Source organism: Macaca fascicularis, chromosome 19 (assembly GCF_037993035.2).
Source record: "Macaca fascicularis isolate 582-1 chromosome 19, T2T-MFA8v1.1".
Taxonomy (NCBI): Eukaryota; Metazoa; Chordata; class Mammalia; order Primates; family Cercopithecidae; genus Macaca; species Macaca fascicularis.
Genome location: NC_088393.1, coordinates 59,770,209 through 59,786,363, shown reverse-complemented (window position 1 = coordinate 59,786,363; position 16,155 = coordinate 59,770,209). Strand labels below are relative to the sequence as shown.

The window sequence follows — 16,155 nt, the reverse complement described above, 5'->3', positions numbered from 1 at the left end:
CAAACTATATCATTCAGCCTCTGGTCCCCCTCCCCCACAAATCTCATGTCCTCACATTGCAAAATACCATCATGCCTTCCTAAGAGTCCCTCAAAGTCTAACTCATTCCAGCATTAACTCAAAAGTCCAAAATCTTATCTGAGACAAGGCATATCTCTTCTACCTATGAGCCTGTAAAATCAAAAGTTATTTGCTTCCAAGATACAATGGGGGTACAGACATTGGGTAAACATTCCCCTTCCAAAAGGGAGAAAGCCTCAAGAAAGGGACTACAGGCTCCATACAAGTTCAAAACCCAGCAGGGTAGTCATTAAATCTAGCGCAAGCGGTGGGTTCCCAAGACCTTGGGCATCCTCTGCTCACGGGGCCCCCTCAGGCAGAGATCACTGTTTGTAGACAGCTGTAGCCTTGCCAGGTGGCCCTAGAGAGTAAGGCACGCCGGACTTTTCCAATGTCCTGCAGACCCTACTGTCTCACCTCTTATGGTGATCCAAGAGTGAGGGCCCCTCCCTACTTGGACATCGCCTAAGCTGGCAAGTCCTGCTTGGCTAGGAGCAGGGATACGCACTTGGATGGCAGATTAGGTGACTCCCACCCACTCATGGCATTATGCCTGTCCACAAAGTTTAGTAACAATTGGGACTGCTGGCCTGGAGGCTCTAGTGGTTGGATTTTGACTGGGGCTGCATGGTCTAAACAGTTGTTTTCACATATTTGGGCTTCTGCTGGAATGGATGAGGGCTTTATTTACACAGTCAACAAGAGGCTAGTCTGGGCTTTATCACAATGTGTTAGAAGATCTCCAAGAGACAAGCAAGCCTCGATGAGCAAGCTTATTTCTCACCTCTGTTTGTGTTACGCTTGCTACTGTCCTATTGGACACAGTGGTCAATCACTATGGGGAATACTATCCAAAGATGTGAATATAGAGATGTAAAAATAAATTAATGCAATAACCACAAAATTATTTCCTTATACATGTTAGATCAACACCATAAATATCCTTGCACATATTTGTTCTCACAAAGAAAAGTTCTATTGAATCAATTCTTAAAATTCATGGCTCAGAGAGAAGGAAAAGTTTAAACTGGGTAATAACAGACTGTACTACAAAAACATTTTACTAATTTATATAGAAACACAATCCTATACCTAGAAATAATGTAATGCTTAAGAACTTTGAATTATTTTTTTGTTTGTTTTTTTTTTTTTTTTTTGAGACGGAGTCTCGCTCTGTGGCCCAGGCTGGAGTGCAGTGGCCGGATCTCAGCTCACTGCAAGCTCCGCCTCCTGGGTTTACGCCATTCTCCTGCCTCAGCCTCCCGAGTAGCTGGGACTACAGGTGCCCGCCACCTCGCCCGGCTAGTTTTTTGTATTTTTTTTAGTAGAGACGGGGTTTCACCGTGTTAGCCAGGATGGTCTCGATCTCCTGACCTCGTGTTCCGCCTGTCTCGGCCTCCCAAAGTGCTGGGATTACAGGCTTGAGCCACCGCGCCCGGCCAAGAACTTTGAATTATGACAAGTATGATAATACTTCATTTAAAGTTGCATGCGATAGACAACATTATTACCTAACATGCAGAAAAGGAAGACTTAAAGAGGCTTAGCACAACAGAATGCCTTTGTTCCATGGCCTTATAATCTAAATATGATTTGTCATTCAATCTTTAAGAATCTTAGTAAGGGTTAAAACATTTATATTTCACGTTTACTTTGCATTTGTTTGAATATTAGTAAAACTGGTATTTTAAAAATTCTTTAGGATCATTTACACTAAAAAAATGTGTCCTGTTTATTTCCTTCAGCTATTTATAGGAAATTTTAGGGAGCTTTTAAGTTGATCATCTTTTCCTTATTTTTATTTTTTTGAGACAAGAGTCTCGTTCTCTCAGGCTGGAGTGCAGTGGCAGTTATCTTGGCTCACTGCAACCTCTGCCTCGGGGGTTCAAGCGATTCTCGTGCAACCTCCGCCTCCCGGTTCAAGCGATTCTCGGGCCTCAGCCTTCCTAAATGGGACTACAGGCCTGGGACACCACGCCCAGCTAATTTTTTTTTTTTTTTTTTTTTTTTAGTAGATATGGGGTTTCGCCATGTGGCAATCCTCCCGCTTAGGCCTCCCAAAAGTGTTAGGATTACAGGCGCAAGCCACCGCGCCCATCTTTTTTCTTATTTCTTTTCAGATCTCTTTATAGGTCATGTGAAGGGTGAAGTGGCTCACACCTGTAATCCCAGCACTTTTGGAGGATGAAGTGGGAAGACTGCTTGATGCCAGTTCAAGACCAGCTGGGCAACACAGTGAGACCCCCGTCTCTACAGAAAATTTAAAAATTAGCCAGGTGTGGTGGCGCCCACCTGCAGTCCCAGCTACTCAGGAGCCTAGGAGTTCCAAGTTACAGTGAGTTGTGATCTCCCCAGGCACTCTAGACTGGGCAACAGAGTGGACCTTGCCTCAAAAGAGAGACCAAAAAGAAAAAAGAAAAAAAAAAAAGAAAAAATATATCTCATATACCGACGATGAGAAGAAGGTGAGAATAGGAAATGGAACATGGACTTTAGTTTGATAATTTCTCTGTATATTCATATACTGGTATCTGTATCACACACACAAATTCACACAGGCATTTCCTTTCCCTTATTCTTCTAATACACGAGGTTTGGTTGGATTTATATTTACAGTTCAGCATTACCATGACTTTGCGGATACTATTCGCAGTTGGCACACGTAGTATAATATGATCTCTTTCTTAACCTTTCTTTTCTTTTTTCCTTCCCTCCGCCCCCCCCCCCCAGAAGGAGTTTCCCTCCTGTTGCCCAGGCTGGAGTGCAATGACGTCATCTCGGCCCACAGCAACCTCCGCCTCCTGGGTTCAAGCGATTCTCCTGCCTCAGCCTCCCGAGTAGCTGGGATTACATGCATGCACCACCATGCCTGGCTAAGTTTGTACTTTTAGTAGACAGGGTTTCTCCATGTTGGTCAGGCTCGTCTCGAACTCCCGACCTCGGGTGATCAGCCCACCTTGGCCTCCCAAAGTGCTGGGATTACAGACGTGAGCCACCGTGCCCGGCCTCTTATCCAACCTTTCTTTCTCCCTGAAGTGGTCCTGTTCCCTTAATTTCTGGCCACTTCTCCTGAGTCCTGCCCTCATATTTGGCTCCACCTGGGTCCCAGGCTCTCCCCTCCGCCTTGGGAACTATACTTTCTGGCTTTTACTGGCTTTTCCCCATGCCTTTCACCCAACATAAATTTGGCACGTTCCAACCGTTTTCATTACCTAGTCTGTGACTGCTACCCCTGTTCCGTCAGCGTAGCTAGCAGCCCTCTTCTGCGTTCAAAAGGCGCTTCAGGCCACTTTCTGCTAGAAATCCGGCCAAAGGGCGGACGCGTCCCTTCTTGGTCGGTTCTCCTTTTCCCTCACAAGGAACTGTTTCCTAACCTTTGTACAAAATGTAAACGTCGCGGCCATCTTAGCCTTCTAGTCAGCTGGTGAAAGGGATTTACCTCCACGCCATTTTTGTCTTGTGTAAACTGGAGGTTCTGTATATGGACCCGTATTTATGAAGGGTTGAGGTGCCAGGATATGGAACAGTTTCAGTGCCCTTTCATCTTCCCGGTCACCTCCGGTCACCAGCGCCAAAACGGCCCCTTTGCCTTGTGTACGTCAGATACTCAAAGATGGCGGCCGCCACGGCGACGAGGGCGCGGCCATGTTGCATCTGCGCAAACGCTGGGAACGCCTCCTACCTTCGGTAGGCAGTGAGGAGGCCGAGAGATGAGGCCAGAGCCGACCAAGTTCTGGGAAGTAAGTTCAGTCACTGGGCGGTCGCTGTGGTGACGGGGGGAGGAAATTCTGTCCGTGGCCGGGCGTGTTCGTTGACAGTGGTGATGGACCGGTGTCTGTCGGCGCCAGCGTTTGGCGACGCCAGTGGAATTCTTTCAGGAGCTTAGCGTGGGTGCGATTCCTATCGCAGGGGAACTATAAGGAGTCCGTGATAGGGGGTGTGTGTGTGTGTGTGTGTGAGAGAGAGAGAGAGAGAGATCCGGGTGCCTCTGGGACCAGTCACAGGGTCCTCGTGTGGTTTGTGGTTAAAGATCTCTAGAGATCAGCTACTGAGTGCCCAAGTCACATTCTGTTGTCTTTGCTGTTGTCCTTTGGCGGGGCTCAGTGATTGCGAACTGCAGGGTTTGTTTTCTCAGCGAATCGGTTTCTGGTTCAGGTTTGTTTGGGACTAAATGATTGAGGAACTGTCTTGGGGGTTAAGGTATGGAAGTTTCTGATCCAGGTTTTGGAATTAATCCGAGTGACGGTGGTGGTAGCGCTACAGATTCCGATGTGGGCTGCAACTCTGGAGGCCTGGGATCCATGGCAGGTGGTGGGTTGAGCCCCAGTCCTGGCTGCTGGAACAGAGTTGATGCTCGTTAGCATTCCCGTTCTGCCCAAGACCCTTCTCCACGACTGGTTTTTAAATCCCCTTTGGCACCCTCCATCACCCCTTGGTGATGAATCCTCGGAAATGGAAGTTTTTGGCGAGATCAATCATCTAGCATACCGAAAAGTAGTATGTTTTATATTTAAGATGCGGCTTCTACCCTTTGTCCTGCAAGTTACCAGTGTCTTCCTCTTGGATATTTCTTTTCAGGTTCTTTCTGACACAAGTAATATAACATCTCTGCCATGGTAAGCTCGGTTACTCAAAGACAACCTTTGTCAAATTTTTAGAATATTTCAGTTTTAGACGTGTATGTTATGTGCTTAATATTCATAATTCAGATAAATTACATAAATGGTACTATTTTCTTTTTCGCTTTATGTTATGTAATAAACATTTACAAGTTGTTTTTACTGTTTGAGCTGGTGGTACTATAAGTGCATTCACATTAAGTTTATGCATATGATTGGATAGAAGTGAAATGTTTTAAAATGTTTAGGTATCATTTTTAGGAACGTTTTATGGTTATCCATTTATCCACGAATTTTGTTTTTCCTGCCTTTAATCTTCAATCTAGACTATTACTTTTATTGCAGTGTATTGCTTTCTGACTCCCCTTTCCTTATAATTTATAACAAAAGATAAATTAATTTTAAATATTTACTTTATAATTGGTCATCTTACTTAATTCTTAGTATTACAGTATTTTTCTCTCTGCCTAACATATTTTTATGTGAAAATTTTTGAACCTATGGAAATATTGAAAGAAGTTTGAGGTTACTACCAGTATGTCTACCACCTAGCTTTTACCATTAACATTGTATTAGATCAGCTCTACTGGTTTTCTAAGTATTCATCCATTCCTCTGTTTGTGAATCATTCCTTATTTGTTGTCGATTTTGGTATATTTCAAAGTAAGTTACAGACATAAGTACCATTCCTCTAAATAATTCTGTATATGATCAATTAGAATTATTCTACTAATAGCCTTTTTTTTTTTTTCTTTTGAGATAGAGTCTCACTGTGTCGCCCAGTCTGAAGTGCAGTGGTGCTGTCTCGGCTCACTGCAAGCTCTGCCTCCTGGGTTCATGCCATTCTCCTGCCTCAGCCTCCCAAGTAGCTAGGACTACAGGCACCCGCCACAATGCCCGGCCAATTTTTTTGTAATTTTAGTAGAGACAGAGTTTCACTGTGTTAGCCAGGATGGTCTTGATCTCCTGACCTTGTGATCCGCCCGCCTCGGCCTCCCGAAATGCTGGGATTACAGGCGTGAGCCACCATGCCTGGCCACTAATAGTCTTTTAATTGCTTTCTTTATTTACTTAATAAGGAAGCATCTGATTTACAGATAATTTTGGTTAGGTATAAAGTGGAGTAAAAGTGGATTTTGAAGTGAAACAAACCTGAATTTTCAGTCCTGATTCTGCTTCTTGCTCATTGTGTGGTTGGCATAACTTGTGTCTCTTTCCTTGTTGGCCAAAAGAGGAGTTAAACATCTTTTCTCCACGATTATTTCTGAGGATTATTTATGGTTTTGTCTTTTGTAAAATTTGTACATATATTCATTTTTTCTCTCCCTTTCTCCCGCCTTGTTTCTCTCTTTTTTCTGTTAATGAAAACATTTAAAGCCATAAACTTATATTACTGAGCTACCATCAGCAATTTTATTTTAAGTGTAGAATGCTAATATTTTTCGGACGTAAACCTGTGTTTTCCCCATGAAAAATCCAGTGAAGAAAGTAAAAATGGCCTGTCAGATAGCACACTTTTGCCAATATTACCTTTTCAGAAAGTTCTAGAAATGGGGTTTTGGGTTACCAGGGGTACCTTTACTGGCAATTTTCAATAGAATGTTAAATTATTCCCAGAATTATTCTGCTCTTAATACTGACTCTTGATCTGTATATGCTTTAGGAGGATATAAGATTTTTCTATTTAAATTTTGTATCCAGCCACCTGACTAACGGAATACAGACATTTTAAGCAAATACTGATAATTTGCCCCTTATATTCAAAAGTCATCTTTGATGATTTTTTATACCGCATTCTACTGAGTAGCATTCTAGACCCAAATTCTCAACTCTGCCATTGTAATGTGACAATAGTCTGAGACGAGATGTCATGGAATGCATCTAGCTGTGTTCCCATAAGACTTTATTGGTGGTTCAGGTCCTGGATACTATATTACTGACTGTTGATTTAGGTGACGATATGGCTTTTCTGCACTAATTCACAGTTGGGCAACTAGAGCCCATGGACTAAATCTCCCAGCGCCTGTTTCTGTTAATAAAGTTTTGTTGGGACTTGGCCACAATCATTAGTCCGTTTTTTTTGTATATGGGCATTTTTGAGCTAGAGTTGAGTAGCTGCCACGGAAACCATAGACCTCTCTTTTAATGTGGAAATAATTTTTTTTAAATGAGTTTTATTGCTGACACTATTGATTACGAATAACATATAAACTTATTTGTTAATGTTATGGTAATTAGTATTTTTTACTCTTCTGCTATGCAGACATCTTAAAATACTTTTTCGTTTGCCATCTTCCTACTTTATATGTTCTTATGGAATATTTTAACACTATATATGTTAAAACTTCAGGAAGTTTTTCCAGTCAATGCTGATTTAGATTTTATTACTTACTTACCATTTTGTTGCTCTTCAGACCTTGCTCCTCTGCTTGCACTGGAGTCATCTTTCTTTTGCTTGAAGAATATCCATTAGGATTTGTTGTAATATGTAATTCCTCAAGGATATTTTTGCTGAGTATCCTTTATACATTTATAATACTTTGCAAGTATCAAGATGTGCATGGCGGCCGGGTGCAGTGGCTCACGCCTGTAATCCCAGCACTTTGGGAGGCCGAGATGGGTGGCTCACTTGAGGTCAGGAGTTCAAGACCAGCCTAGCCAACTTGGTGAAACCCTGTTTCTACTAAAAATACAAAAATTAGCTGGGCATGGTAGCATGCACCTGTAATCCCAGCTACTTGGGCGGCTGAAGCAGGAGAATTGCTTGAACCCAGAAGATGGAGGTTGCATTGAACAGAGATCACACCACTGGAGTCTTACTCACTCCAGCCTGGGCGATGGAGTGAGCAAGATTCCGTCTCAAAAAAAAAAAAGTTAAAGATGTGGATGGTAATGAATAATTTAAATAAGATAGTGCTTATCAATTGCTTAGGACAATGTTCTCAAATTATAGTATATGCATCCTAGAATGTAAAAAGACCTCTGGAAAAGGTAAATGGGTATACATGGTTTTAAAGACAAAATGTATGCATCTTAGCTGTTTGTGTGACCTCTTTCCTAAAACTGATCTGCCTGAAGATTGCCCTCCTGCTGGGCATCATGTGTGATGATTCTTTTTCCCACATTCTCTTTCACTTACTAGCAGTAATCATACTATGTCAACTTTATATGGAAGGGTGCTGTACCTCCCCTATACTCAGAATATTATATTTTACTAGCCCAGATATAAAAGCTTCTGGAGCACTAAATAAAAGAACAGACAGATATTTGGGGGCCTTGATTTAAGGTGAGCATATAGGAACAGTGACAACATCTGGGCCTAAAAAGAATGTACCACTCAGAGTAATTTGCTCTTCAGCCCACAGGTGCTGAGAACAGGAGAAATCAAGTGAAGGAAGGAGGCAGAGTTTCCAAGACTTGGGTGTCATCATTGCTGGGGACATCCTTGATTGGCGATTGAAGTTTCTGAACAGAAATTTAGAGCTGATTCAGAAGAGACAAATACAGAACATCCAAGTTAGCAGTCATTTCCCAAATTTAGGAGACAATGATGCAGGCCCAGGTGACTTTTGGTTTGTTTTATTCCTTCCTTTATTCTCCATTGTATTTTTAGAGTCTTGTAAAAATCAAGGTAATTAATCAGAAAAGTATAAATTGGAAATATCGCCGGGCGCGGTGGCTCACGCCTGTAATCCCAGCACTTTGGGAGGCCGAGGCGGGCGGATCACAAGGTCAGGAGATCGAGACCACGGTGAAACCCCGTCTCTACTAAAAATACAAAAAAAATTAGCCGGGCGCGGTTGTGGGCGCCTGTAGTCCCAGCTACTCGGGAGGCTGAGGCAGGAGAATGGCGTGAACCCGGGAGGCGGAGCTTGCAGTGAGCCGAGATCGCGCCACTGCACTCCAGCCTGGGCGACAGAGCGAGACTCCGTCTCAAAAATAAAATAAAATAAAATAAAATAAAATAAAATAAATAAATAAATAAATAAATTGGAAATATCGGGACCTGGAGAAATCTGGGCAAAGAAGGATCAGGGATATAGGATTCGTAGTACATGATTCATGTTGAAATTTGTGACTGTGTGGGACCCCATAGGTTACATTGGCTGTAAATTTGCCTCTAGTATCTCTGACAGCTATACAAGAGGATCATAGTAAGTTACATCAGCTGTGAGAAAGCAGTCCAGTTTCTTGAGGGATGTTAATGTTTCGTGGCATATAATTCTGAGACTCACATACATCTTTGATAGTTCTTCACAAAGGTGTTGTGGTAGTTGGTGTTCTTAACTGCAGCCTTCTCATAAATGCAAAAGTAGATTTCTTGTAGCTGTTTCTTCATTGTATTTAATGTTATTAATGCTGTCTAATAACATACACATACATATGAATTTGTGTGGATACATGTGTCTACATATATATTCTAAGGATTTTTTTTTTTCCCAAATTTGCTTAATCATGGCCGGGCGCTGTGGCTCACGCTTGTAATCCTAGCACTTTGGAAGGCCGAGGCGGGTGGATCACCTGAGGTCAGGAGTATGAGACCAGCCTGGCCAACATGGCAAAACCTCATGTCTACTAAAAATACAAAAAATAGCCAGATGTGGTGGCATGCGCCTGTAATCCCAGCTACTAGGGAGGCTGAGGCAGGACAATTGCTTGAACCTGGGAGGCAGAGGTTGCAGTGAGCTGAGATTGTGCCACTGCACTCCAGCCTGGGCAACAGAGTGAGACTCCATCTCAAAAAAACAAAACAAGCAAACAAAAAAATAAATTTGCTTAATCATCTAATAATCTTTGTGCTTTATACGTGTTTTATATCGTTTCTTTTATTTCATTCAGAATAAAATAATAATATGGTTAACTATATTAACCATAGTTATTTAGTATGCATTATCTGGTGATACTGGCATCTGCCATGTCTTCATTACAGAGTTTGATATTGGCCTGAAAGCTCATAGTGAATTTAAGAATCTGTATTATTCATCTACTTGTAACTAGCATATACTTATAACTAGTTTGGTATTGGGAAATAGATGCTATATATTATAGATGTTCTTTCACTAGCAAGAGGATTGGATAGCTGTGTATTACAGACATTTCTTTGACTTTCAGTGTTGTTGAATGAATGGATGACTGCACAATTACAGAATATTTTACTAGGATTCTTATTCTGTCACAATGTACTGAGGAAAAAACCCCACCAGCTTCCTATATGGGGAAAATGAGCAGAATGACTTCCTTGACATTCTTTTCCTATCAGCAAAAGAATATCACTTCATTAAACAGGAGTGTGTTATTATAGGAATCCCTAACACTGGAGGATGTGGCTCTGGACTTCACCTGGGAGGAGTGGCAGTTCCTGAGCCCTGCTCAGAAGGACCTGTACCGGGACGTGATGTTGGAGAACTACAGCAACCTGGTAGCAGTGGGTGAGGACAGCTGCCCTGTGTCACTCAGATGGTGCCCAGTCAGTGGCCTTCCTTTCTCAGCTGCTTACCTGCAGTACTCTGAAGTGGTGGATTCTCACATCATTCTCTCGCCCCACACAAGAGAGTATAATCTACCTTCTTGTGACAGAAAAGCCTTGATGTTACAGACTTGACACCTGTGTAGTTCTTAAAATGTAACACTCTCCTTTTTCAACATTGCCAGCCCCATTCGATTTGTCTAAATCTTCTGTCATTTCCCATGACCAGGGTATCAAGCCAGCAAACCAGATGCACTATCCAAGTTGGAACAAGGAGAAGAACCTTGCACAACAGAAGATGAAATCTACACTCAAATCTGTTGTGGTGAGTGAGAGGACCAGCCAGGTGGACAGCCACAGACATCATGTTCTGCTCACACAGAGCAGACGTCAAAGCAGTGAGGGCATCTGAAGACACAGCAACAGCCCCTCCATGACTCCTTCTTCCCAGGAAGAGCTCTTTTTTGTTGTAGTATGGAAAATATGCCCCACTTTCTTTCTTTCTTTTTTTTTTTTTTTTTTGAAATGGAGACTCGCTCTGTCACCAGGCTAGAGTGCAGTGGCACGATCTTGGCTCACTGCAACCTCTGCCTCCCGGGTTCAAGGGATTCTCTTGCCTCAGCCTCCCGAGTAACTGGGACTACAGGCACGTGCCACCATGCTCAGCTAATTTTTGTATTTTTAGTAGAAATGGAGTTTCACCATATTGGTCTTGATCTCTTGACCTCATGATCTGCCTGCCTTGGCCTCCCAAAGTGCTGAGATTAGAGGCGTGAGCCACCAGGCCCGGCCTCCACTTTTTTTTCCTTGAGATTTCATCTTTGTTTATTTTATACACATCTTGTTTTTGTCTACATAATTATCTTCTTAGGATTTTCAAATCTGCTTTTTCTCGTCCACTGTCACTCTGTCTCTGCTTGTGTATTACCTCTCTTGCTATGAAATTCCACTTTCCAGGACTCTCCAGAAAGAGAGACCTTTGCACTCATGACTTTTTTCTGCCTACTGCATTTTCCTGCCCTAGTAGGAAAATAATAATTTTCCTTCATTATTCCCACTCTGGGAATCATTATTCCCTCATTTTCTCCACTCTGGATGCTGTGCCCATGATTGGCATCTATTTGGCATCTATGTGGTTCTTAAGTTCTCTTATTCCTCCTATACTGAATACTGAGTTTCTCCATACTTTTTTTTTTTTTTTGGAAACAAGGTCTCATCTGTCACCCAGGCTCACTGCAGCCTTGACCTCCTGGGCTCCAGCGATCCTCCCACCTCAGCCTGAAAGCTTGCACCTAGTTTCAGACTCAGTATGCCTGCACCCAGGTTATTAAAAAGCTTTATTGCTCACACACAAAAAACAAATAAATAAAATAGGGTTTTCACTAAAGAGTCACCTCACACCAAGGCAGTTTTTAAAAATAGTTTAAATAGTTTATTTCAAAACAAGAAGATGGAGTGATTGACTGTTCTCTTCTTTCCTAGAAATCAGGAAAATTGATGATCCTCTGCAGCATCACTTGCAAAATCAAAGTATCCAGAAGAGTGTGAAACAATGCCATGAACAGAATATGTTTGGAAATAGTGTTAATCAGAACAAAAGTCATCTCCTGCTGAAGCAAGATCCTGATACCTTTGACTTACATGAAAAACCTTTAAAATCAAATTTAAGTTTTGAAAACCAGAAAAGGAGCTCTGGCCTAAAGAACTCTGCTGAGTTTAATGGAGATGGGAAATCCCTTTTTCATGCTAACCATAAACAATTTTATACTGAAATGAAGTTTCCTGCAATTGCAAAACCTATTAATAAGTCCCAGGTCGTTAAGCAACAGAGAACTCATGACATAGAGAATGCCCATGTATGCAGTGAATGTGGGAAAGCCTTCCTCAAGTTGTCTCAGTTTATTGATCATCAGAGAGTTCACACTGGAGAAAAACCTCATGTATGCAGTATATGTGGGAAAGCTTTCTCCAGAAAATCCAGGCTAATGGACCATCAGAGAACTCATACAGGACTGAAACATTATGAATGCACTGAATGTGACAAAACGTTCCTCAAGAAATCACAGCTCAATATACATCAGAAAACTCATATGGGAGAGAAACCTTACACATGTAGTGAATGTGGGAAAGCCTTCATCAAGAAGTGTCGGCTCATTTATCATCAACGAACTCATACAGGAGAGAAACCCCATGGATGCAGTGTATGTGGGAAGGCCTTCTCTACAAAGTTCAGTCTCACTACACATCAGAAAACTCATACAGGAGAAAAACCTTATATATGTAGTGAATGTGGAAAAGGCTTCATTGAGAAGAGGCGTCTTACTGCACATCATCGAACTCATACTGGTGAGAAACCCTTTATATGCGATAAATGTGGCAAAGGCTTCACCTTGAAGAACAGTCTTATCACACATCAGCAAACTCATACAGAAAAGAAATTATATACATGTGGTGAATGTGGAAAAGGCTTTTCAATGAAGCACTGTCTCATGGTACATCAACGAACTCATACTGGAGAGAAACCTTATAAATGCAATGAGTGTGGAAAGGGCTTTGCCTTAAAGAGCCCACTCATCAGACATCAGCGAACACATACTGGAGAGAAACCCTATGTATGCACTGAATGTCGAAAAGGTTTCACCATGAAGAGTGACCTCATTGTACATCAACGAACTCATACTGCAGAGAAGCCATATACATGCAATGATTGTGGAAAAGGTTTCACTGTGAAGAGCCGCCTTATTGTGCATCAACGAACTCATACTGGAGAAAAACCCTATGTATGTGGTGAGTGTGGAAAAGGCTTTCCAGCAAAGATCCGGCTAATGGGACATCAACGAACTCATACAGGAGAGAAACCTTATATTTGCAATGAGTGTGGAAAAGGCTTCACTGAGAAGAGTCATCTCAATGTACATCGGCGCACTCATACAGGAGAGAAACCCTATGTATGCAGTGAATGTGGCAAAGGCTTAACTGGCAAAAGCATGCTCATTGCACATCAGCGAACTCATACTGGGGAGAAACCTTATATATGCAATGAATGTGGAAAGGGCTTCACCATGAAGAGTACTCTTGGTATACATCAGCAAACTCATACTGGAGAGAAGCCATACAAATGCAATGAATGTGATAAAACCTTCAGGAAGAAGACATGCCTCATACAACATCAGCGATTTCACACAGGAAAGACTTCCTTTGCATGCACTGAATGTGGAAAATTCTCTTTGCGCAAAAATGATCTTATTACACATCAGAGAATTCACACGGGAGAGAAACCATACAAATGCAGTGACTGCGAGAAAGCCTTCACTACAAAGTCAGGGCTCAATGTTCATCAAAGAAAACATACAGGAGAGAGGCCCTATGGATGTAGTGATTGTGGGAAAGCTTTTGCCCACTTGTCTATCCTTGTTAAACACAAGAGAATTCACAGGTAGTCATTTTGGGAAAGCCTCTTGCCAAGTGTAGGCCCTCAAGATATCTGCAAAGAAGAGTAATTTCGTGAATGCAGACTATGTTTGTTTGTTTAGTGATCAATTACCTCATATTTTGTGTTAGAGAAAACAGTACAAAACATTTGAGAAAATATTTTAGGACATTATGTCTAAAAATTGTATACTGAGAAAAACCCTATGAATGTGGCAGACTATGAAAGCCTTTGGTGGGAGGATAAACCCCCTCAGAAGTGATCATAGATCATGAATAAACTACTAATTGGTGGAAATGTAATAATTATAGGGAAATCTTTGCCCCAAAATAAAACCTCAATAGATTGAGAGAGTTCACACTTGAGAAATACTTTCCTCTGGCAGTGAATATGGCAGGGTTTTCAATAAAATGTTTTGCCTCATCATGTGCCAGGAAATAATGCAGAAAATAACTTATGAAAACATTCAATGTACAAGACTTTCAGGAAAATGTCAGAGAACTTAATGCAAGAAAGAAGCCTTGACAAAATGATGGATGAGAGCTTTCTGTCACAATTATAACCTTAGAAGATAATAGCCTCATGTGCATTTGGGAACAGGATATCTTGAGCCATATTCCTAGTTGCCTTGTCACTGATTTTATACATTTTAAATTGTGACTTCCTCTAATCATGAATTAAAATGTAATATTGTATACAATATAGGAATATTTTTTGCCTGCCTCATTTTGTTATATGATTAACTCCTTCATTTCTTTGGTTCTAAGTTTGTCTTATTTCAGAATAACTGAAGTACTTCAGAATGAAACTGGATACAGTATATTCAATTCATAAGTGTAATTGAACATACTTGAATGTGTTTAAGTTTATAAGTAACATCAGGTGTTATGAAATTAATATAAATAAGATGTGTAAGATTTTATTTTGAAATAAGTTTAGATTCACAAAATCTTACCAAAATATCCCAGGATTCTTGAATGCGCTTAACCCAGCTTCTTCCAAAGATAACACCTTACATAAGCATAGTTCATTACCAAATACAGGAAAGTGAAATTGTTACAATACTGTTAACTACAGAATTTATTTGGAAATCACCAGTTTTAACATGCGTGCATTTTTGTTTGGTTTTTATATGTAGCTTTAAGAAATCTTATCAAATATATTGATTCATGTCACCACCTCCACAATCGAGATTCAGCATTTTGCATCAGTGCAAACTCCCTCATGCTACCTTTTTATAGTCACAACCTCTCCTCAACCCTAACCCTTAGCAATCAGAAATCTTTTCATCTTTAGTTTTGTCATTAGTAGCATGTTATAAAAATGGAATCATACAGCATGTACCCTTTTGGTATTGGCTATTTGACCTAAAGCAAATTAACCTGAAATTCATCCAAATTGTTTTGTGTAGCATTGTTTTATTTTTATTGGTCACTAATAATCTATGATATGAATATACTACAATTTGTTTATTCACCCACTGAAGGACTTTAGGGTTGTTTCCAGTTTTTCTTATTTTTACAAATAAAAATCCTATGAACATTTGTGCACACAGGCTTTGCGTGAACACAATTTTTCATTTCTCTAGGATAATTACTGAAAAGTGTGATTCATGTGTTATAAGGTAAGTGTATGTTTACCTTTGTAAGATACTAACCAGAGTGGTGTTTCATTGCACACCAGCAATATATACAGAGGTTCAGTTGCTCCGCATTCTTCCACTTGATGCTGTTGTATTTTTTTTGTTTTGTATTCTTTTGTTTTTGAGATGGAGTCTTGCTCTGTCCCCCATTCTAGAGTGCAGTGGTGCAATCTTGGCTCGCTGCAACCTCCGTCTTCCGGGTTCAAGTGATTCTGCTGCCTCAGCCTCCCAAGTAGCTGGGATTACAGGCACACGCCACCAAGTCCAGCTAATTTTTGTATTTTTAGTAGAGACAGGGTTTCACCATGTGGGCCAGGATGATCTCGATCTCCTGACCTTGTGATCTGGCCACCTCGGCCTCCCAAAGTGCTGGGATTACAGGTGTGAGCCACCACACCCAGCCAGTTTTGCTTTTAATGTTTAGCAATATGATCCATTTAAATTGATCTTTGTATACAGGGTAAGGGTTAAAGTTCAGCCTATGGTTGCCCAGTTGATTCAACAGTATTGAAAACACTGTCCTCTTTCCATTAAATTGATTTTGAACATTTGTAAAAATCAGTTGCCTGTTCTTGTGTCCATTTCTTGACTCTATTCTGTTGATGTGCATGTCTATCACTCCACTAATAATACCATATAGCGATTATTGTCATATTGTGATTTTAGTCATAAAATGGAGTAGAGTCTGCCAGCTTTATTTTTCTTTTTCAAAATAGTTTTGTCTATTCTAGTTTCTTTGCTTTTCTGTATAAATTTTAAGTATACGCTTGTCTATATCCACAAAAAGTCCTTTGGGAGTTTTATTGAGATTGCATTAAATGTATAATCAAAGTTGGTTTATTTGCCATCTTTACTGTGTTGAATCTTCAACTATGTCTCTCCACTTAATTAGGCTTTCCTTGCTTTTTTTTTTTTTTAAGTCAGTGTTTCTGAATTT

The 16,155-nt window shown here is 40.9% G+C and overlaps 2 protein-coding genes across 9 annotated transcripts in view; both read left to right on the top strand.

Annotated features, from left to right (window-relative positions):
• The first annotated feature begins 3,746 nt into the window (after positions 1–3,746).
• On the top strand, positions 3,747–14,276 carry ZNF615 (zinc finger protein 615). Of its 8 annotated transcripts, none has more exons than XM_005590164.5 (6): positions 3,747–3,800; positions 4,639–4,676; positions 8,038–8,241; positions 9,982–10,108; positions 10,376–10,471; positions 11,629–14,276. In XM_005590164.5, the coding sequence occupies exons 3-6, from the start codon at positions 8,227–8,229 to the stop codon at positions 13,584–13,586; spliced, it is 2,196 nt and encodes a 731-aa protein (XP_005590221.3). In that variant the 5' UTR covers positions 3,747–3,800; positions 4,639–4,676; positions 8,038–8,226; the 3' UTR covers positions 13,587–14,276. The 8 variants fall into 8 exon arrangements, with proteins under 8 accessions (XP_005590221.3, XP_065390885.1, XP_045235596.2 ...); XM_065534813.2 differs by having other exon boundaries at positions 3,747–3,947; XM_045379661.3 differs by having other exon boundaries at positions 3,747–3,951.
• ZNF350 (zinc finger protein 350) overlaps positions 3,747–16,155 on the top strand; it is a 39,622-nt gene continuing 27,213 nt past the window's right edge. Inside the window, exon 1 of the mRNA XM_045379675.2 lies at positions 3,747–3,800. The gene's annotated coding sequence lies outside the window, so the exon portion shown is untranslated. The remainder of the gene's footprint in view (positions 3,801–16,155) is intronic.

Bases quoted from the DNA above. Each gene is read 5' to 3' on its own strand.
- ZNF615 (XM_005590163.5), top strand. From the start codon at position 3,771: ATGAGGCCAGAGCCGACCAAGTTCTGGGAA. The intron at 3,801-9,981 runs GTAAGTTCAGTC...GTGTTATTATAG, and splicing joins AGCCGACCAAGTTCTGGGAA to GAATCCCTAACACTGGAGGA. The intron at 10,109-10,375 runs GTGAGGACAGCT...TCCCATGACCAG, and splicing joins CAGCAACCTGGTAGCAGTGG to GGTATCAAGCCAGCAAACCA.